Source organism: Cupressus sempervirens, chromosome 8 (genome assembly GCF_028749045.1).
Source record: "Cupressus sempervirens isolate cs-2001-9-10 chromosome 8, ASM2874904v1, whole genome shotgun sequence".
Taxonomy (NCBI): Eukaryota; Viridiplantae; Streptophyta; class Pinopsida; order Cupressales; family Cupressaceae; genus Cupressus; species Cupressus sempervirens.
Window position 1 is genome coordinate 705,190,510 of NC_143125.1, and position 24,103 is coordinate 705,214,612.

The 24,103-nt window shown below is 35.7% G+C and overlaps 1 protein-coding gene across 1 annotated transcript in view; it reads right to left on the reverse strand.

The window, feature by feature from the left end:
* The window catches only part of LOC149544384 (histone deacetylase 19-like), a 97,049-nt gene extending 73,964 nt beyond the window's left edge, over positions 1–23,085 (reverse strand). The window contains exons 1-6 of the mRNA XM_089798826.1: positions 22,978–23,085; positions 20,959–21,533; positions 17,319–17,759; positions 17,087–17,229; positions 16,823–16,913; positions 16,575–16,720 (exon numbers count right to left, since the gene is read on the reverse strand). Coding sequence (XP_089654952.1) covers positions 16,610–16,720; positions 16,823–16,913; positions 17,087–17,229; positions 17,319–17,759; positions 20,959–21,486 — 1,314 coding nt within the window. The 5' untranslated portion in view covers positions 21,487–21,533; positions 22,978–23,085 and the 3' untranslated portion in view covers positions 16,575–16,609. The remainder of the gene's footprint in view (positions 1–16,574; positions 16,721–16,822; positions 16,914–17,086; positions 17,230–17,318; positions 17,760–20,958; positions 21,534–22,977) is intronic.
* Positions 23,086–24,103: the final 1,018 nt, after the last annotated feature.

The window sequence follows — 24,103 nt, forward strand, 5'->3', positions numbered from 1 at the left end:
TGTACATGTACTTCAACTCAATTCATGAGATGAAAAGGTCAAGGGCAAGGTTAATTGTGTCTTTCATTCATTTATCTATTTTATGTTAGGGAAACTTGGCAACAAAGAATATAACCGTTTCCACATAACCCATGATAGATCTAAAATAAATACAAAATTAAAATCCACATGCAAGAGAATAGACAACATACCCACAAAATTGTGACACAAAATATACCCTGGGAAACCCTCATTGAGGGAAAAACCCAGCCTCCAAAAGCATCCATCACCATGTATTATTCAGCAAAAAAATACCATTGCAATACAACCATGGAAGCCTTCATGGCCATAGCCAAAACCAAGCAAATTATGTAAACAAGCATGAATCCACACATCCCATGCCATGCTTTCAACATTCACAAATGCTCCCTTGGCTAACCTGTCAAGCCTTGTCCCACTTGACTCTTGTCTTTCTCACTCTTCCTCTACAACAACTACCCTTGTGGTTGTTTATATAGTAGCAAGTCCCACAAAACCACTAAGTGGTATTACATAAACCATGTGCTACCTAACCCACTGACCCCACATTTAATATTGGGCATTTGATTCTTTTCCCCAATATTAAATAATTACATGAAATATTATCACAATGTTACAATACAACTCATCAAGAATATTCCATAGGAGTCTTTACATGTTGCACATCCATCTAGGTGGAACATTACATGATAAAATAAAATAATAAAATATAACAATATTATGCAATGTGTGCAACACCCTTTATCTCAACAATCTCTCACTTGTTGTATACATTGCATAGGGTCAATCCGTAACCACATAAATGAACAAGGGAACAATCCCTCCCAGCACATCCACCATCATGGATCAAAATACACCAAGTGCTCCATCCTAGTACCTGCAACAAAATCAAAGTATCTAGCATCTCAAACATGAATGATCTCACCTCCTACTATGCCACTGCCACTGGACATACATAAAAGCCATCCAAAGAGAAAGCCACCCAACCTGTCGCATTAGAAGATCATAAAATCTTGTACCAACTGAAATTCCAAGCACAAAAAAAAAACCTGATCCAAAGGTAATCACATGTATCCGTAGTTGTCAAAATATTCATAGCTGAAATAGCACCCACAGCAAGTGCCAAACCCATCCAACTATCCATACCTCGAAGGTATAACAAGTGAATCTCATAAACTGATATCTTGCAAGAACAACTCTCGTAACAAGTCTCCAATAGTCTCCCAAATTCTCCACAACCAACAGAGGAAAGAGATAAAGGAATAACCATGTCATCTCTCACATGACATACATGAGCACAAACCAATGATCACAATCTCCAACCAATCTCAAATCCAATGTAAGTGAAACTGAACATCCAAGAAGATAATCAAGACCAAAGAAAACCATGCAAATCATAACCTGTATCATGTCCTTCTACACACACTTCTAGATGTAAATTGTGCAAGTATGATCTCTTCCATTAAACCCCAACAAGAAAGCATCAACAACACCCAAACCATACCATATAACTAATCATGGATGTAAGCCTCTCACAAGAAAATCAAACTCAATAAACCATTCCTAATCCAAGGAATATGCCCAATATAAAACCATCTCCTAAACTCAACCAGCATAACAACAGATGCACATAGAGATAACCAATGCTAAACCATCTCTCAAATGAACCCTTCAGAACTAACTCATGTACCATAGCTCAAGATCCATATCTATGAAAGACAAGCATAAATATAATGCAACTGAGAGAAACAATGGGCTATACCTCTCAAGTAGCAAACCGCCAAGTAAACCAAGAGTGGGGAATGAAAATGCTCATCAAGATACCCTAGTCTCCAACCAAGACTCATCTAAGAACAATCTCCTCTCAAGTCCATATCAGGTGACTGCCCCTCAGACTTCCTGTTAAAACCATCAACTATCCCAACAAATACTTATCTAATCCAAGAGAAATCAGCATCACCACTGTCTCTAAGTATCCATGAGCACCTGTAACCAATCAATCCATGCCAACTCCAAATGCAACATAGCAATATCATGAAGTATCCAGCTTATGATCAGTGTACTCAATACCAAGAAACTAAACCAAAATCAATGTCAAAGTTCCAAACATGGCCTCAAGAACATAAACATGACAACATGATCTAACCATCTCAACCAAAAAGATAACATGCTCCACATGAACATACTATAACATGTCACAACTCTAAACGCGTATCAAGAGTATACCATGACATAATAATGAAACCATCCTCATACCAAAGATAACATGCCAAATAAAAGCATAAACCACACTTTTGCCAAGAACCCTGTGAGTCCTCAAGATGCAACCATCTCCACACACCATGAAAAAAACCAAGAACCCAATGAGTCCTTAAGATCTAACCATCTTCACACACCATGAAGATAACAAGTGCATCATGCAAATGTCAAAGACGCTTCTGCAGCAACAATCTAAGACAAACCTCCAACATCTGCAAACACTCAATAAATATATCAATGCCAACAACTCCCACTCAACCGTGGTACCAAGTCACCTATGGCATCACAAAATCTATCTACTTGAAAATCCAAACCAAACCAGGAACTAATCTTGCACTCTCACCCCATCACTGTCACAAGCTCCCACTAAACCATGTATCCAAGCTATCCATGACATTATGATAAAAAAATCCATCCTCTAACCATGAGAATCAACCAATGCATCAAACCATCAAAGAACTCAAAGTGCACATCATGAGCTCCTCAAAAAGAAACTTAATAACCATGATCCTCAACCAAAAAGATATACCATCATAATTGTATCAGAAATCCAAGCTAATGAACATAAAGAATGTACCTGTATAACCAATCATGTCATGCCAAAATCCATGGCACCATGATCACATCCATGAACCGAGCATCTGGCTCTCAAAGTGTCCAACCTGTCAGCATAAAATAGTCAACCACAATCCTCCACCATGACTGTACCTGGTAACATCTCATCCCTTCTACATGAAAAAAAAATCAGCAAATTATGTGACTTAGGGCATAGACAACCCAAATCCAAGCCACCAATCTGAATATGCATCAATAATGAAAGATCAATGGGCAAAGACAACCCATAACCAAGCCATAAATGCAACCTGTAAGTATAGACCGCTTACAACACTGCACAACTTGTAGATCCAACAAGTCATCATACATATCCAAACCAAATACTGATAACCATATTATCATGAAACCAATCTAAAATATGAATTGAGTATACAGTGACATCAAATCTTAAATCTTTAATGCCATAAACTCACAATGTTACCATAGTCAAAATATATCTATAAACTGTTTAGATCAATATATCACCAAATAAATCATGCCAAACCTACACCAAATCTGAACCAATGTGTAGAGCTCTCCAAGAGCTTTCCGTTGACTACTCGAAGTCCAAAATCCGATTCTGTATGCCCAAGTTATGCCCTAATCCGTGCTCAAAATAAACATCTGACTTTAGGGCTCTTAAAACCTGACAAAATATCAAAATCATAGAACCAAACCTATACCAAGTTGTAGAGCTCTGAATTATTTTTCCAATGCCTATAAGAACTCTGAAATCTGATATTTTGAGATAAAGTTATGGTCATTTTACTAAGACAGTCTTTTTAGCATTTTCAGTCCAATTTTTCATTTTTTATTTTTTTTGTTATGAAAATTCCGACTGGATTAAATTTGACGGCCATCACGGGCTGAAACTAAAAAACTCTTTCATTTCTTATAAACATGGCCAAACTAGGGCATATTATATATCAAAATTTATGAAAATATCAACCCGGATCCAATAGTGAGGTCTGTTTTTACCCAGGAGGTCATTTCTACAAGGTCTCCCTAAAACCCTCATTTGAATGAAACATCTGAAAAATCCTTTTGTCCAAAAAATTTCATATGCTCAAATCTTTTAACATCTCATCATAACAGCAAACCCAAAACCCTTAGATCTGCAATAAATCACTCATATATCTTGCCCTTTCTTTTATCCTCTCATGCATTCTCATGAATTCAATCTAGGGTTACAATAATAAAACCATAGCTCTGATACCACTTGTTAGGGAAACTTGGCAACAAAGAATATAACCGTTTCCACATAACCCATAATAGATCTGAAATAAATACGGAATTAAAATCCACATGCAAGAGAATAGACAACATACCCACAAAATTGTGACACAAGATATACCCTGGGAAACCCTCATTGAGGGAAAAACCCAGCCTCCAAAAGCATCCATCACCATGTATTATTCAGCAAAAAAATACCATTGCAATACAACCATGGAAGCCTTCATGGCCATAGCCACAACCGAGCAAACTATGTGAACAATCATGAATCCACACATCCCATGCCATGCTTTCAACCTTCACAAATGCTCCCTTGGCTAACCTGTCAAGCCTTGTCCCGCTCGACTCTTCTCTTTCTCACTCTTCCTCTACAACAACTACCCTTGTGGCTGCTTATATAGTGGCAAGTCGCACAAAACCACTAAGTGGTATTACATAAACCATGTGCTACCTGACCCACTGACCCCACATTTAATATTGGGCATTTAATTCTTTTCCCCAATATTAAATAATTACATGAAATATTGTCACAATGTTACAATACAACTCATCAAGAATATTCCATAAGAGTCTTTACATGTTGCACATCCATCTAGGTGGAACATTACATGATAAAATTATATAATAAAATATAACAATATTATGCAATGTGTGCAACACCCATTATCTCAACATTTTATGTCTTCTATCATTTCTTCATCTTCGAGTATCATTAAATTCTAGCTAGGATGTACCAACATTACTGATAAGGGTATCAAGAAGAGATAAACCAAAAGTTATCTATCATTTCGAATGATGGAATTTGAGGGTTACATGCCTCAAACTAGGAAGAAGGAATTTTGTAAAGGCACTTTACAGATTTGGTGGTGAGAGCCTGATCCGAACATGGTCTATGATGATCCAGAGGAGGCCGACAAAAGCATAAATGGGAAAATACCGAAATTTGTTTTTCCTATATTTTCTATACTTTAGTATTATGCATTTTCGGAGGCCTTCGGAGCATTTTTGGGCCCTGAAAGCTCCCAAGAGTCATGTCTCTTGAAATTTGGAGATAGACAATTTGATTACCTTTCCAACGGTGTAAGTGGCTTACATTTTTGAGCTATATGCTGAAAGTTATGACTTCTACAAGTAGACAAAAAATTTGGAATAGTTTTCATAGTTTTAATATTTTATTATGTAATAAACATTCTGTGAATTTTTCATTTCTTTTCGAAGGGATGTTGGGTGCCCTTCAAATTCATCAAACGTTGTATAAACATGAGTTTTGAATGAAATGAACTACTTTTGCCTTGCATAATCTATTGTACTGAAATTGTGCTATTTGCATTAGAATTAACAATACCGTAGGTTTCACACCAAGTGTTGTAATCCAAAATCATAATTTGGATCAGTGGTATCAGAGAATGAACTACTTTTGGCTTGCATAATCTATTGTACTGAAATTGTGCTATTTGCATTAGAATTAACAATACCGCAGGTTTCACACCGGGTGTTGTAATCCAGAATCATAATTTGGATCAGTGCTTGTTCGCTCCTTTATGTCCCATAGTGCGTAGTCAGCTTACCAGAGCTTGGGATTGGGTACGAGAGATCCTTTAGATTATCTTCCTTTGAGACGTGCACGATCGCAAATGGCAAAACAACAAGCTAATGGGATGGAAGAATCCTTCAAAACAGTAGTGGAAGATACATTGAATAAGCAATGAGAATAGAAGATGAAGCAATTTTCACAGATGTTGGGAAAACATGATTCGCTGGCCAATCCAAGGAATTCAACATTTGGCAGGCAAACCCCATTTAAAGTACAAGTAGATTTTGATATCCCAACTTTTCAAGGGAAAATTGATGCTGACAATGATAATTGGTTGTCAAAATTGGAGAGGTACTTTTATGTTCATAATTTCTCAGATATTGAAAAAATCACCTTCACTCTCCTCAAAGCTGAGAATCGTGTGAAGTTAGCATGGGAAGTTTATGCGGAAACTAAAGAAGCCCAAGTAGCCCAAGACGAACATGGATTTTCTATATTATTGGATAGTACACCCTCATGGGAAGATTTTGTGGAGCACATAAAACAAGAATATTACCCTGAAGATACCTATGAACAAAAATATATCCAATGGCAATTACTCTGACAGCAGAAGAACCAATCAGTTCAGGAGTACACTAATATATTTCATTCTCTCTCTATGAAGCTTGGTATAAAAGATTCAAAAAAACATCATCAAGTTTTGAAGTATAAGAGTGGTCTTCATAGATACATCCAGACTAAAATGGATTTCTTGAATATAGAGACATTGTCTAGTGCTTTCAGATATGCATCAAAAATTGAGGACAAGTTCAAACAAAAAGCGAGAAAGGAAAACCAAATGAACAAAAAATGGAAAGGTGAAGGTAATAAACCTACAAGGAAACAAATAGAAAAGGAGCCATTTCCAAATTCACCAGCAAAGAAGATATGGGGTGTGAAGAAAATAGGCCATGAATTAGGTATGTGGCGTGAAGTCCACAAAAGTCCCTCCCATAACACCAAAGATTGCAAAACTATAAAGAATCTAATGATGGAAACCCGTGAAGAAACCACTGAACATGAGGTGATGGATTTTGGAAAACATAAGGAAGATGAACAAATCATTGAGGCTGACCCATATGCCACAGTGGTCACTGCAAAGGTATTTCCTAGGGATGATGAGGAGAGACTATTTCATTCACAAATGTGGGCAGGAGGAAAAGCTTTATATTTTATTGTTGATAGTGGTAGTCAAAAGAATTTGATATCTATTGAGACTGTAAAAAGACTAAATCTGAAGACAACACGACACCCACAACCATATTCTATGGGATGAAGCCAAGGGCGAGACATTCAAGTAAATTAGCAATGTCGTATTTCATATTCCATAAAACCATTCAAGGATGAGGTGATCTGTGATGTAGCTCCTCTTGATGTATGTGATATTTTATTGGGACAACCATACATGTATCAATGCCATGGGGTGTATGAATCTAGACCAAGAAATGTGATAATCAAATTGAATGAACAAAAGTTTGAATACCAGAGGTAACTCCTGCTCACTCTACATCTTTGATTAGTGCAAAACAATGTAGAAGATTGATTTCCCAAACTAGCACATTTGTGTTATTAATGATTCATCTTGGGAAGAGAAAAGAATGGTATATAATTCCCATACCACCATGTTCATCACAACAAAACATCCTCGTACATGGGATGAAAGTCTTCCTGATGTACAACATAGCTACAATAGGGCAATTCACAGTTCAACTGGTCATAGCTCCTTTGAAGTTTGTCTTGGATATCAGCCATTGGCACCAATAAATATTTCTATCCCAGCTATGCAGCTTGATTTGACCCCATGCATGGATAAACAGAAGGAAAGAGCAATGAAGTTCACTGATAGAATTCACCATTTGCAACAACAGGTTCATGAGATTTTGGAGCATACCACTAAGAAGTATAAACAAAGGCATAATGAGCATCGAACTCCTTATAAATTACAGATTAGGGATAAGGTATGGTTGCATTTTTAGAAGGAGAGATTGCAAGGATCTCACAGAAAGCTTCGTCCCCTTGATTATGGTTCATACAAGTTTATCAAACAAGTTGGTGAAAATGCATTTGAACTTAATTTGCCACCATTCTTGGGTATTCACCCAATTTTCAATGTTGAACTGTTGAAGCCTTATTTTCCTCCATTACTAGACATTGCAAGTGTTGCTGAGGAGATCAACCATCTAGAATTAAACCTAGAAGTGGCTAATCCACTCCAAACTGATCAAGTTGTAGAGAAGTCTATGAAGAACTTGAAGAACCAGACTATTTACTTGTATCGTGTGGTGAAAGCAGGTCAGTTTGCTCATCAAGGGAAGTGGCTTACACGTGAAAAAAATTAGATTCTTTTTCCACACCTACAGCAGTGCGTGCATGCAATGGGGCCCATTGCCTCTAAAGGGGGGAGGAATGATCAGAACATGGTCTATGATGATCCAGAGGGGGCCGATAAAAGCAAAAATGGGAAAACACTGAAATCTATTTTACCAGTATTTTTTATACTTTAGTATTATGTATTTTCGGAGGCCTTGGGAGCATTTCTGGGCCCTGAAAGCTCCCAAGAGTCATTTCTCTTGAAATTTGGAGATAGACAATTTGATTATCTTTCCAACGGTGTAAGCAGCGTACATTTTTGAGCTGTGCTGAAAGTTATGACTTCTACAAGTAGACATAAAATTTGAAATAGTTTTCATAGTTTTAATATTTTATTATGTAATAAACATTATGTGATTTGTTCATTTCTTTTCGAAGGGATGTTGGTGGCCCTTCAGATTCATCAAACATTGTATAAAATTGAATTTTGAATGAAATGAACTACTTTTGGCTTGCATAATCTGTTGTACTGAAATTGTGCTATTTGCATTAGAATTAACAATACCGCAGGTTTCACACCAGGTGTTGTAATCCAGAATCATAATTCGGATCAGAGCCCCTTGATCAACCAACTAGCCAGCACTAGGCAAGTTGCAAGGACAAGACTAATGAGCATTAGAGGTGAAGGTGCAAAATAACATAGTTGTTGGCACCAATCACTTCAGACACTCTGGCAACCCCTAATAAGAGAGACTGTGCCACGATGAAATTGTGCAACATTGTATCTTGTTCAAATCTCATAATTATATCAAAAAATTTAACTAGTGATCTTCTAAAATTTGGATATATTGTTGTGTATTGATTGTGTTTGAGATTTATGTTAAAGTTGATCCAACAAAATTCTAAAACAAATTGTGATGATAATTAGCTAATATCTTGTGTTGCAAAGATTATCTCAAATCAATGACCTAAAACTCGTAAAGACAAACTATTAAACCCTAGGAAAATAGTATTGTTTAAGAATGTATTTGTAACACAGTTCATGTTATTTTTCTTGGCATCAAGACAAGGGAATGCACTAGGATATGTGAATTAGATTGTGTTGCAAATCTTGTAAAAGTTCTAGGGGTCATTGGTTTCTAGGGGTCATTGTTGTCTAGGTTGTCTCAAACAAAGTTATCAAATATTTAAGGAAATATGTGAACTAGGAAAGATCAAGAACTTAGTAGACTTGATCAACTGTGGATTCAGGTCCCACTAAGCATGCTAGAAAGTATTGATAAGTTTAACTATCCATTCAAGGCAAATGTTCTATGCAACACCAACAATATGGAAAGCCTCACAAATGTGGGACAAACCTGTATCTATTCTACCTATACCTAATTTGTGTTTCTAGAGAAAGGTAAAAAAAAGATGCAAAGCAATAACACACAAGAAAGACTTGTGCCAAATAGATATCCTCTTGCACACAAAGCAGAGTTTTGTAACGCACAATGTAATAGTTGAGAGTATTAGTAATGCTACACATATGCATCAAGTAACCCATACACATAAAAAGGAATTAGAACTCCACGAGTGACAACTTCCATTATTGATATTTATAGATCTTAAACAACTATAGGCAATGCTACATAACTAATTTTTACTGGATATTCTTCTTCAAGGTCATCTTCATTAGAGATATCAGAATCTGCAACTCTGTCACCAAATTTATTAGGCTCTCCAATTTGTTGAATGGACTCCTATGTAGGTTGAGATTGTACAGGCTCCTCTGATGATGTACCTTCCTTACTTTGACCAACACTGTTGCGTCTACCCCCGCCAAAGTATGAAGATATATTTTTGCATTTCGTTGGCCTCTCTTGGACATCTCCACCTTCATTAGTCCTACTCCTCTTCCTATTTAAATTTGACTGTGACATCTCCATCAAATTAAGGCTGCAATAAAATACTATGGACTCGTAGTCGTAGTCGTTCCGGTTCTCTACTGATCGCAATACTATGAAGAAGGCTCCTTCTTTCGACATGTTTCAATAATGAAACTCATGTCTTAAATAGACAACTACAAATAAACCGTTTTCATTTTGGTGAATGGGCCGACCGTTACATATGATAAGAACTAATATTTGGCAAAGCCCGCGTAATTTCAAGTAATCAAGTGGGCGAATAGGGCGGGAATTTGGGACCCCATTGTGTGTGATGCATGGTGAATTGGGTCCTAGGACAAATAAAAATTTCACATAGGAAAATGGGAATTTGGCGAATGATGATCGTCAAAAGAGACACTCAATTAATTCTGTGGTGAATAAGAGTAAACATTAAAGAGAAATATGGGCGAAGAACCCAACTACCAAACTGAAATTACGTAATAATAGTGGCGAACATTCCGACCACTATATGAGTATTTTATAAAATCTGGGCAAACCGGTCAACTAGCATTCGGTGTTTTTTTTCGCCAATTTCTATAGCCCGATCGAGACATTCGCCAATTGGCGACTAATCGCCACTAAAAAAATCCCTGTTTGAGGTGGTGAAATATCCACTAAATTTGGCATTTAGGAGAGCTTCACTCTGGAATTCTATTTGTGCTTAAATTGGAGAATACATTTATTGCTATCTACTACAATGCTGTGAATAGTGACGTGAACAGTGTCATGAACAGTACTCGCACTACAATACTTGGCTTGATTATGATTGCAATTTCATCTCCTTCATTGGGTGGTTTGTATATCATGTTCTACAATCAATTTGTATCATTTAAATTGGTCATTTGGCATTGTAAAAGTGGCTGTCATAAGTAGCTGTAGATGCACTTTTTATATTAGATTTATAATGTCACTTCTACTCAGTTTTTTGGGGGGTTGCAAAGCCAAGAGCCTTGGAATATTATGTTAAGCATTGAATTAGAAAATATCTCACTAAAGGAGTGATAAGTTGTAGGTCTATATATTTGATGTAATGTGCATATTTATATCTTCCATGATTGACATAATAGTACGTATGCCAAGTGTTTGACAAAACACCAATTGGTTGTAGGTGCACATTTTTAATTTAGAATTCATCTATATGCATTTGAAAAGCCTAAAAAGAGTTGCATATGCATTTAGTGTTTTTCTTAGATATGGTAGTAATCAATTACAGGCTTTTAGATTCCCTTTGATATCATTTCAAGTAATCATAATCAGTTTGGAACTCAAAAAACAAGCAGCATAGAGATCATATTGGAAGTGTTTGACAATTGTCCTTGACCTACAAATCAACAACTTGAGATTCAAATTGAAAAGGGATATTACAGTGGTATCAGAGCTTGCTTGCAAAGTGTTTGACGAAATGTCAAACAACTGAATTAGAGAAGAAATTTATGTTTGACAAAGTTATAGCTGGTTTGGGTTATTACATTGGTATAAGAGTTTACTTGCAAAGTGTTTGACGAAATGTCAAACAACTGAATTAGAGAAGAATTTGATGTTTGATGAAGTTATAACCAGTTGGGGTTATTACATTGGTATCAGAGCAGTTTCCTGCCATCCTATGGGGTAGGAAATTTATATTATTGTCAGATTTGTTGTTGCATTTGGAGTGACCAGCACTCTAGCATTTTCTAGTCATGGATAGACATAGGAGGACTGGCAGTTCTAGAAGTCAGTGGAGTAATGATGAAGTTAGCGCGAAGACGAATGCTTTGCAAGAGAGTATGGAGAGACTTAAGCTTCATCAACAGAGATTGACGGAGAGCTTGTCGGATCCAAAGACAATTGAAAGGGCGGCGAGGTATATGGTTTCCACCTTTAGAAGGCCGACATCGAGGTTGTAGGGAAGGAAGCTTGAGTTTTCTCTGACAGGAGTCCCTGATGCAGATGTACCTATATTTAGTACAACACCTGCTAGTCCTATCTGTAGTGTTGACAATGGACTTAGCGGCACCGAGCTTCAGCAAGTTAAGGCTCCTAGAGTTGTTGTTACAATTAGTGCAAAGACAATTGATGCAGTTGTTACCACTAATACGTTCGGCTCTCTCGAGGATAGGATTATTCCTGGAGATTTGTATGTGAGATCCCATGGTATTGCTACAGTGCAAGAGGCAGTTGCTTCCTCAGGTGGAACAAAGGCATGTATAGAGTCACTCAGTTGTGATGTAGGTGTTCCAGCAGAGTCAGTAGATGTGGGTTTATGCTCTAGTATTATTGATTTGCAGCTTGGGGCTGAGTCATGTGTTCAGAGTTAGGAGTCCACAATTGAGGCTTTGTCAGGAGATGTCGATGCAAATAGTATCGAAACATCTGATGATCCATTTGATAATGCTATGCGATGTACTAGGTACGACACCCCTTGTCAAATATTGGATGACGACTCCAAGGAGGTTTCGGATGAGTCCCAAGATCAATGCTTACAGGATCTTACTATTGAGGTGGAAGTTGAGACATGCGAGGAGATTGATACGGCAAGGACTTCCATTTCTTCGAATAAGGAGTTGGTTGAGGTACATGGCAATTGTATGTCAGATGCAGAATTGTGCGAGAAAGATAGCACCTGTATGAGCGACCTTGTGGTGGAGAGTTCTTATTCAGTTTCCTATATCAATGCAGTGAGATAGAGAGCTTGCATAGGAGTTAGGGATTACGGAGGCATCATGCGACTTATCAGCTGAAGATGAGTGATAGTAACATTTCTTTAGCTCTTGAGCATTATGATACTATCCGTCAGATGTTAGCTACATCTAGTTGGGGTGCTCCTATGTTTGATAAGCATGGTGATAGTACTCTTTCTTTAGCAGAGGTTCAAGCGCTTCGAGAGGCTGTTAGGATCTTGAAGCATAGTTACTCTCAGCTAGTTGCTGATAGGGATTACCTTCTGAAGTGGGGTAGCACTTGCTATGAGATGTTGCTAGGGAAAGGGGAGGAGGAGCTTGAGGTGACTGTAGACTCTCTTCAGTGTATTCAATTGGCTCTCCAGGAGTCACAGTCACTGTTGGATAAGGTCACCATGGAGTTAGAATGTGTATAGTCGACACCAACCCTATACCCTGTTCAGTTACATATTCTGGTTGGTGGTGAGTTTTCTTCTACGGTTGAGGATGAGGGACGTGATGATGTGGCGAACACATTCGTCCAGGATATGAGTGTAGTATGTACAAAGGAGGTGAGAGCATTAGTGGAGACAGGCTCTCAAGGTGATTTGCTTCCTTCTATTGGAAGTGAATCTATTTCTTCTTTTCATACAGTCAGTAGCATTGAACAGTTGGCATTGTCACATTTTCAGAGGGATCAGTTGTGGATTGCAAGGGAGCAGATTGATGCTTCCACATATAATTTCTACTGTACTGAGTCATTCATGTAGTATTTGCTTGAGAGCTCGGATTTGCGAGAGGTTTCATATAGTATATCTGAGGGTACTCTAATTCGGGGCTCTCGTGCTATACGACGATTGGTGAGGAAGATTGTAGAGACTATGGTTACAATGCTTCCCAATAGGGATTTGGTGGTTGAGTTTTTTGAGAGGGTTGCCCAAGATCCTGCCCAACCAATAGTTTGGAGTTAAGAGAGTGCAGCCATCTTCTGATTCACAGTTTGATGAAGATGAGATTGGGAGTTTTTATCAACATTACACTATGAGGAGTGCTCATCACTTTTCTTTTGACTCACAGGTAGAGGACTTGGTTTTCAGCATTATGGATGGTGACAGAAGGTTTGGTACTCATTATACCCGCAGAGGGCGTACTTCTCCATTAAGGGATGGAGATTCTGTGATACAGGGTATTGTGAAACAATTGAATGTGCTAGAGAATGAGATGAATCAAAATCACAAACGAATGACCCAACTGATTCTAAATCTGATATTTGAGCAGAGCATGATATCATTTTTGCAAAGAGTGAAATGTGATGATAATTCATGTCAGGTTAAGTCAGATGATGTAGTTGTTGGCATGAGTTTCTCGGATCACGTATTTGATGGCGATGTAGTGATAGTGGGAGTAGGAGCATGCGAGGATGCTGTCATATCAGCAGCCACTTCGGTGTCAGTTGAGCCATCCAACAAGGAGTTTAGCAGTATGCAAGCGGTTGTAGATGTGTGCTCTGATGATAGTACACTTGTTATTGTTGATGAGGTGAGTGATATAGTGACAGAATCATGTTATACTATCGATCAACAAAGTGTTGATGTTCACTTCATAGACAGTCCTATGTTCGACATGGATGCAACATTGTCTTATGACAATCCGTTGGTTGAGGTTGATGTTGATCACTCACTTGAGTGGAGTAGGGCTCAACTTTCACCATCTGTAAAGATTCAGTTCTGTGTTGCAGCAGTTGGTAATGTTTCTGTTTCCACAAATTTTGACGTGGCTACACCTATTGTTGATACAATTGGCATGAGTGTATATGATTCTCCTGTAGCTACGTCTCTTCAAGGGATTGTTGATCAAGATTCCAGTCCAATATATATTGTATGGGTTGGGACCAGGTTGAAGATATTTCTTGTGGGATTTTCTTTCAGTGATATTCTAACTCCTACATCATTAGCACAGGTTTTGAGTGATATACTGCAATTTATGTTGTTGGTCCTGAGGATGTTAGTGGTATGCAGTTGGTTCAATGTTAACATGGGTGTCACATACTACTTCATTTGGGATCTAAGTGGAGGTTGGAGTTCATTGTGTTGCTAAATTACTTGAGGGCAAGCAATTTCAAGGAGGGCGGACTATAACGTTCCCCATCTCTTGGGCCCTCAATGGAGTTCTTAGCTTTTCATTCTTCAAAGGCTAAGTGGAGAAATAAGGAGAAAAAAATTAAATTGAAGTTAATAAATAAATAAATCTAAAGGTGACTTTATATTTAATAAATTTAATTATCTAGAAGCACAAATAATTGTTGTATTAGATAAGGGGAAGCTTCTAGAGAGTGCATTTTCTAGAAGGACAATTAAATTATTGTATTGAAAAGGGGGAAGCTTCTAAAGAGAGTAATTAAATAATATTTTATTTCCTTCTAGAAAGGTGAAGGAAAAGAATAAATAGAGGTGAGAGCTTCATTATTAGCCATCCAATTATTGTCAATTACATTTGATATAAACTTGGGAGAAGAAACTAAGGGTTTCTGATTTCAATTAGCCATTGGAGAGCGTCAATTCTTCAGTGTTGCAACCATTTGAAGTGGTGAAATATCCACTGAATTTGGCATTCAAGAGAGCTTCATTCTGGAGTTCTATATGTGCTTAAATTGGAGAACACATTTATTGCTGGCTGCTACAATGTCATGAACAGTACCCGCGCTATAGTACTTGGCTTGATTATGATTGTAATTTAATCTCCTTCATTAGGCGATTTCTATATCAAGTTCTACAATCAATTGGCATCATTTAAATTGGTCATTTGGCATTGTAAAGGTGGCTGTCATAAGTAGCTATAGATGCACATTTTATATCAGATTTATAATGTCACTTCTACTCAATTTTTTTGGGGGTTGCAAAGCCAAGAGCCTTGGAATATTATGTTAAGCATTGAATTAGAAAATATCTCATTAAAGGAGTGATAAGTTGTAGGTCAATATATTTGATGTAATGTGCATATTTATATCTTCCATGATTGACATAATAGTATGCATGCCAACTATTTGACAAAATACCAATTGGCTCTAAGTGCACATTTTTCATTTAGAATTCATCTATATGCATTTGAAAAGCCAAAAGAGAATTGCATATGCATTTAGTTCTTTTCTTAGATATGGTAGTAATCAATTACAGGATTTTAGATTCCCTTTGATATCATTTCAAGCAAGCATAATCAGTCTGAAACTTAGAAACAGCAAGCATAGAGATCGTATTGGAAGTGTTTGACAATTTTCCTTGACCTACAAATCAACAAGTTGAGGTTCGAATTGCCAAGAGATATTACAATGGTATCAGAGCTTGCTTGCAAAGTGTTTGACGAAATGTCAAACAACTGAATTAGAGAAGAAATTGGTGTTTGACAAAGTTATAACTAGTTAGAGTTATTACATTGGTATTAGAGCTTGCTTGCAAAGTGTTTGACGAAATGTCAAACAACTGAATTAGAGAAGAATTTGATGTTTGATGAAGTTATAACCAGTTGGGGTTATTACAAGTAGCATTGAAATGAGTTTTTTATTCTAATTACATATGGCACTGAATATCAAATCCAAGAACCATATGCTGAGGCAATTTTCTCTTAAAAATAACTTTGTGAAATTAAATAGATAAATATAACCATCAGCTTGTTTGAAATAAAAGGAAGAAAACTTGAAATACATGTACAAAACAAATTTGATAACTGATGAGCATGATTACACGTAAGTCTACAATAATTTCAGCCATTCTCTTGATATCGATAGAAGCAGCATCTTTCTTGCATGCAAAACAATAAACACTTTTTAGTTTTCTAGTGCCTATATAAAGACAGGGACAGGACGTTCTCTAGATATGTATTCCTAGAGAAGAATATGTCTCTATGCTGAGGCTTCCAGCAGTAAACATTTTAAAAGAATTCTTAAATATGCAAATGAGATATAATGTCATACAGGCACAAGTCAACTGTTGTTTTACAATTTCAACAGCAGAAAACTGTGATTACCTTGGAATATTTTACACATACTAAATGAATGCAGTTTACTCCACATGATGATTCTGATGCTTTGGTTCACCATTCTCTGAGATGGAATTATAACTTAAACCATCCCACTTACGACTTCTACTGCTTGCATCATAATCTTCTTCTTCCTGTCAATTTCTCAAAACGATAACCGAACAATGTATAAATTTCATTAAACATATCCTCGCTCACATAAGAAGAAACTTCCAAAGAAGCATATATAGATGTACCTGCTCAGGAAAATCTGTATTTGGAGGCCGCTCTTGAAATTGTACACTTGGGGCACATGGCATTTTATTAATATTCTCAAGAGCTTTGGACCTGTCAATTAAAAACATTAACTGATATTTCCTTTAAGGTATATCAAACACATTGGCCTTAATTGATGGATGGGCTTATAAAATAAATTAAAATTTCATATTTCAAAGCCCAATAAGTTCTACAGAATTTGTGCTAGATATGACAACACTGGAAAGAGAGAAATTCTTATCAACCTAATTTTATCCAACGTCTGTTTTGAGTTTTTGTTTTCCATATTACTTGGAGCCACATTAATACTAAAATCTGGTCCAAAATACTCATAATATTTATTCTGGGGCATTTTTTCATCAATCTCTTTTCCAACTGCAACTCCTGTCTGGACATTTGGGAGAAAAAACTGATTAAATTAAAGAATTGAAGTCCAAGCATTTGAAACTTAAAAACCCATAGATTACAGATAAATACCTCATAGCACCAGCATCGAGCAACATTTCGGATTGTGTATCCACCACCACCCAAGAGCAAAAGTGGCACATTGAATGACCTCATATATCGCACACACTCTGCATGGCCTTTTACAGAAAGATTAAAACGGCCTAGTCTGTCCCCAGCCAAGGAATCAGCTCCACACTGAAGTACAACTGCCTCAGGATCATAGACTGTCATCACTCGTTGAACAATGGGTTTAAATAGAGACTGAAAACTTTCATCATCAATTCCATCATTCAAGGGGACATTTACAGCATAATACTTTCCTTTCCCATATCCAACATCTCGAATATCACCTGAACCAGGGAAATAGTCTCCATATTTGTGAAAAGAAACAGTCATGACCCTATCAGTTGTGTAAAAAGCCTCCTCGACTCCATCACCATGGTGAATGTCAATATCAACATACAGAACACGCTGACAACAAAATAATATTATAATAATGTAATAAGCAAGTAAATCTATGAAGGGAATGATTTTGAAATGTCTGAAAATATAATGAAAGAATCAAAACAAAAGTATTCAGATGCAGTCCCTTTTAACAACACTGAAAAGGTAGAAGGCAAATATCATTATCCTGTGTCAACTATTAGAAGAAACTTTAAAATTAGTATTACAACCAATCATAACTGGGAATCTAAATAAATTGAAGGTAAAACACAGCAGACAACAAGAAGATGCTTATTTTAGAATACGGCAAGATGCGTAGTTTAATAAACTGCACCAAAGAGAAAATTTCAATAAATTATTTCAAAATCAAAGCAAAAACAATTCTACAAAGCATAAAAAACCCTAAAAGCCAGTACCATCAGGCCCACAAAGTGTACAAACTACACCAATAAATTAATATGAATCCAATATCCTTAAGGAGCACATTATCTTATACAACCTCTATGAAATGAAATTTATGCAAACACAAGCTCTACTATTTTCATCTTCAATACCACTGCTTATACCGAATTATAAAGCTTCACAAATGCAATGCTTGTGCATAATAACTACTTACACCAAGAGGATTGTTCACTCATCCTAAATTTCTTATTAATGTGCTAACATGGTTTATATTATGCCACCTGGACTAAGAGTGAAGCTCACAATTTAGAAGCAGCAATGTTCAGAATGATAACTTAAGTTTATAAACCAAAAATCAATGCTTTGTAGATTGTATGTATAGAGGAATGTGTAGATGTTTATCGCTATATGCAACCACCATTCATATTAGTGAAAAAAAGGTTTCGTGATAGAAATGGAACTCCTTAAGAAGGCATATTCAAGGTATGCAGGCTATGTATATCCGAGCCTACAACAGGAGTAAGGTAAAGGCTTCATTCTTGATGATAATTGGAGAGAAAATTGTAGACGTGTAATCACACACATTTACTCGTATAGCCTAGACTATCCATCATGCAAGCAGAAAGGCTTCTACACTTTGAGAAATCTTTAAAATATTTTTTAAGATGTTAGAAGTTAGAATAACTGAGGATTTGTAAGAGATGTCTCATCAACAATCCCATGAGGAGTGTATTCAATGTCATCATTCAACATATGTGCAATCCTATGAGCATTCTCTTGCACAAGGCAGCATTGAGTCCGAAAAGATTTTTTGAAAGGCTTTAAAGAGTGGATTCTATTGATGGCAATAATGTAATTTGATCTTTTTGTGATGCTATTGATCAGATATGCATTGAGGAGGGAAAGATGAAGTTAAAGAAAAAGTTTCTTCATTTTGCAGAACCCTATAGTCCTTTCTACAATTCCAACACAACTAAAAATGGCAAGTTTAGCACATAGTAACCCACTGGACAGAGAAAGGTGTATAGTAACAAAAACCATAGAACATAGATAGCTTATTATAACATTTCTTTCTCACAAAGTCCAAGTTTCTTTGAAGCTAACTGTAATTGATTCTCACGTATCTTCATTCATCATCAAGAAAAACAAAATCAACTCAAATAGGGCAGAAAGTTGATCAGAGTTCATATCACTTGTAGCTTAAGCAAAGAAAATCAACATACCTTGGTATGTTCAACGTCAGGTTGCTATAGAATTTGAAAAGGAAGATGTGGATCTCCGAGGATTAGTTGGGGTGCACATGGGTATATTTCATTATAAGAATATTATGAGTGTAATAATTACATTGCCCTTCATCATTTTTAACCTTGAAGCATTTTTTGCAGTCACAAAAACATAGGCCATCAGCCAGGTGTCCCATGCAATAGCCATGTATATCTCATCCATTCATTAAGTATACTCCATTCTATTTTGGAAATTTTAAAAAACTCTTAACTTTTTTCTTATTTACCACATAGTCTATAGCATAGTTCTACATTGACCCACATATATGGTATTATTCTAATTACTTCAAATTAGTGGCTCAACTTATAGTCTCATCACTCATGAGTAGAATGTTCATATGCAATAATGTGATTCATTGTATTTTTGGTCTTGTTCCATCTACCAATTACCATCAACTGACAAGGTTGAGAAGTAAGAAGTAAAATTCAATTTATTTAGGATTTAAATTTTTTATTTCAATCTAAACATTAAAATAAAACTCTTCTACCTTTCTATGTCGAAATTGTCCTAGCGCTCCCTGAAAGTTTCTAGACATTCTAGCTATGCAGTCCTATTAAGCACTTTCTGTAATTGTTGAAATAATGCTGTAAAATATTTTAAACTTGCTCTTGCAAACACCATATTTATTTATTTTTATCATGTTATTCAAAACATTATTTTTGTAGGGAGCATCAAAATAATAATCATTAAGAAAATTTTACAAAAATAAAAAGAGCACTTTATTAATCTGGGGTTCATTTTAGATCCTGTGGAATGTGAGCATAAGCATGAAAGGAAATAAATTTAGAAATCATCAGAATATAGCTTCCAGATATAAGTGATTCTTTTTATGCATAACATAGGGTTTAAAAGTAAAAACAAGTACTTTCAGAGGCTCATTGATTGTATCTGGACATTTCATGGCCCATCTCAAAACACTTAAATGGGTGCAAGTTATCTCTCAAGTACTAGAATGATTTTGATCCAACAACTTATATAAGGGGAAAAAGAAGTCCTAATTGGAAAAAAGTGGACTCTACTGGGAAACACAAAGATAATCATTCCAGAAATGTGTTTCTGCTGTATGGTATATAACTTCTAAACAAAATGTAAGATACTGTGTTCAAATCTCAAGCTGCACAAAATTTGAATATACTAACTGAATGAAATTTATGATTTATGGAGAATTTCAGTTGTAATTATCCTCTCGTAATCAATCTCAGTACAAATCTGTATTCCAGCATTAGTGTCTCTCATCCAATTTATAACATGCAGCTGTTTTATAAATTTCAATTTTAAAACTAGTTTATATAAGTTAGCAGCACTAGAATAATTGAAAAATTGAATGCAGAAGTAGCGAGACATGACTACCTAATTACAAAAAACTAGTCAGGGTCAATAGATGTAATCATGCTTGCAAAGAAAAAACATCACCTCACAATAACTAATAAGACATTTGCAAAACAGAAAAATAAAATTAACAAAAAGGAAATTCTGGGCTACTTTGACTATATAAAGAAAAAGAAAACAATGCAGTTACTGAAAACATTTGGAAACACACCTTGTGATATTTCAGTAGCTCCAGAATGGACAGAACAATGTCGTTTACATAGCAAAATCCAGACGCCTCACACTTTTTTGCATGATGAAGACCTCCAGCCCAATTAATTGCAATGTCACATTGTTTGTAATTGAGCTTGATGGCACACCCAATAGAGCCACCAGCATATGTTTGGCAGTATTGATACAGCCCATTAAAAACTGGACAGTCCTCTCCAACATTAAACCGTTGCAATGCTTTGGTTTGGTCCTGCATTGTCTCTGGAGTTATCCCTTTCAAAAATTCTACGTAATCATCTGCATGGAACTGACAGAGATCTCTATCTCTTGCAGGATAAGGCTTAACAACTTCCATTTCCTTGTGCAACCCATATTCAACAAGTAGAGTATGTGTCAATCGTATGCGATGAGGCTTCATAGCATGACCTTGTCCATAATAATAGTTTCCCACATCTGGGTCATAAAAGTATGTTACTCTCCTCTTAGTCCCATCTGATCCTGATGAAAGAGAATTGCCTCCAGTCTCCATTGGACAGTCTCTTCTTGTTGATCATGCAACAACTTCTGTCCTAAGAGCTGCCATAACAAGTCCATGCAAAGATCAATAATATGTGAAAACAGATTGACCTGAGTTCCACTAAAATTTTGAGAATTGTATCGACTATCATAAAACTTATCCCAATGAAAGATCTGCTATTCTTCTTGACATCTAATGACACCAGTATCCCACTAAATTGTCAAAGGCAATTGTAATATGGAGAATAGAGGAAAACGTGATCGCTATCCTTTTCCAAAAATTCTATCATCTCTGTCAAATGTCAAAATTCAATAGTCATGTCTGGTGGACCGAGGTTCAAGTCCAGACTATGCTTTTCATGATCTCTGTGTTAGTGAGGCACTACAGGCTGCTTTGGACAAGGAAGTCTCTGAATGTAAGTTCCAAAAATTCTATCATCTCTATTAAATATTAAAAAGAAAACAGTTATGTCTAGCAGTCCATTGTTCCAGTCCGGGATATGGTGGTAATGATCTTTGTATTAATGAGGTAATGCAGGTTGTTTTTGACAAGGGAGTCTCTGAACAAAAGTTCCAAACAGATATTGAAAATAGGGGAAAAACTTGATGGCTGACCTTTTCAAAAGATTCTATCTATATCAACTATTAAAATACAATAATTATGTCCACTGGACAATGGTTCATGTCCAGGATATGCTTGTCATGATCTCTTTGTTAATAAGGTGATGCAGGCTGCTTTGGACAAGGGAGGCTCTGAATGGAAGTTCCAAGCAAATCAATATGGAGCTAAGGCATATATGCAGTATTCTCTTAAATTAAATCAGCAGTTCTTATGATTGTGGCCAATCTATTTAGGAGAAATATGGACAAAAATATTCATACTTTGCAGTATTTGAAATGAAAAGATTCACCGACTATTTATGCGTGTTTAAAATAAATTCAATCCTTTAATTTTTGAATGTTGACAAAAAAGAATAATAAAAACCAGTCACATACCAATGTACCCTTACTCTGTTTGTGGGTTTTGAAATTACAAGCCTAAGAATACATTGAGGTTATTATGAGATAATCGAATTTCCATAAAATTTTGGGGCAACCCTGGTTAATTTGTTTTCAATAAAAAAAGAAAATCAAGTTTAATCTAAGTTGAGCAGATAAAATGAAGTATATGCAAAAGAGAGAGGTGTGTTCCAGGAAAAGAATAGCTTAAACTAAAGTTGAATCCTCAGAGCTTTAGAAAAGAGAAATCTCATATACCATTGGAAGACCAATCAAAATAAGTGCATAAACGTAAAAATCCCTGCACCGAAAATTCAAAACACCCACCAATACAATTCATCATATTTCTTGACAAAAACGGATGCATTTAATGAGTTAGTTATATTTATCAGCAGCACAAGATGTCAAGCTCCACCGGACACTACCCAAAATAATAAAAACCACTAAAAATCAACAGAGCGTTCAACGAAAAAACACAGAAAGCATTATACAAAGCCATTCTTACCTGGAGACTCCAACAATGATATGGAATTAACGGGAATAATTTATATATGGGCTCTCAGAGGATACTTTCAAAAATAATAAATATGAACAAATACGATTTATATGTTTAATAAATTGAATAAATATGGGTCCCCTTGATCCAACTTTTAAGTTTTACATTTTTAATTTTCTTCTATAATATTATGGCTTAGTAGGTTTGGATGTTTAATTCTAGTGCATTATATGATTAGGTTTATGTCAATTAGATACTTTATATCTTTCAAGACTATCATATATGTATTACTGTATCACTATTTAACTATCTAGTGCTTGAGTCAATGATCCATTACTAATTTCATTATGAGATTTATGCAATTTATACTAATTTATTTGTTGAATTCCATTGAGTAATTTTTTTTAACATCAACTCTATAAAGAAAGAAGATAGTAGATTGAGACCTAAAAAGGAATAAAGTCCAAAAAGAGAAAACCAAACCAATACCAAGCAAAGAAAAAACTATATATGTGTAAGCAAATCCGTATACATCCACACATAAGCTCAAACCCAAACCCATTTATAATTTCAAATTGTAATAGTTTCCATGTCTTGTCATTGTACTTCAAATGTACAATTTCTAATTTTTCACTGTAGTTCCTCTTTTGGATTGTTGTTCTTTTTTTGAGTGAACAAAAAGAAAAGAAAATGAATACAATCTAGAAAATATAAAAACATATTTTTGTGTGTGTGTGTGATAAATAAGACAAGCAAATGAATAGCAAAATAAATATACAATAAAAATAAACAAAGGGATAGACAATTAAAAAAAAAAAATCTAGATCAAAAAAACTCAAAAACACAAACTAAACACTAAGACAATAAATGAGAATACATGCGCAACAATAATAAGTACATAAATGAACAAGCAAATGTATAAAAATTTAAAATACAAATCTAGCAAATGAGAGAATTAAAAGTTAAAAAGCAAAACCATGGACCAACCCACTAGAAAGTAGAAATTAATAAATATATAAATGCTAGCAAAATATTACAAAAACATATGTTTAAATATAATTCTATATATATGTGTATTGGCATATGTGTACAGATACATATTTATGTATGATTAAAATTATTATCATTATGTATA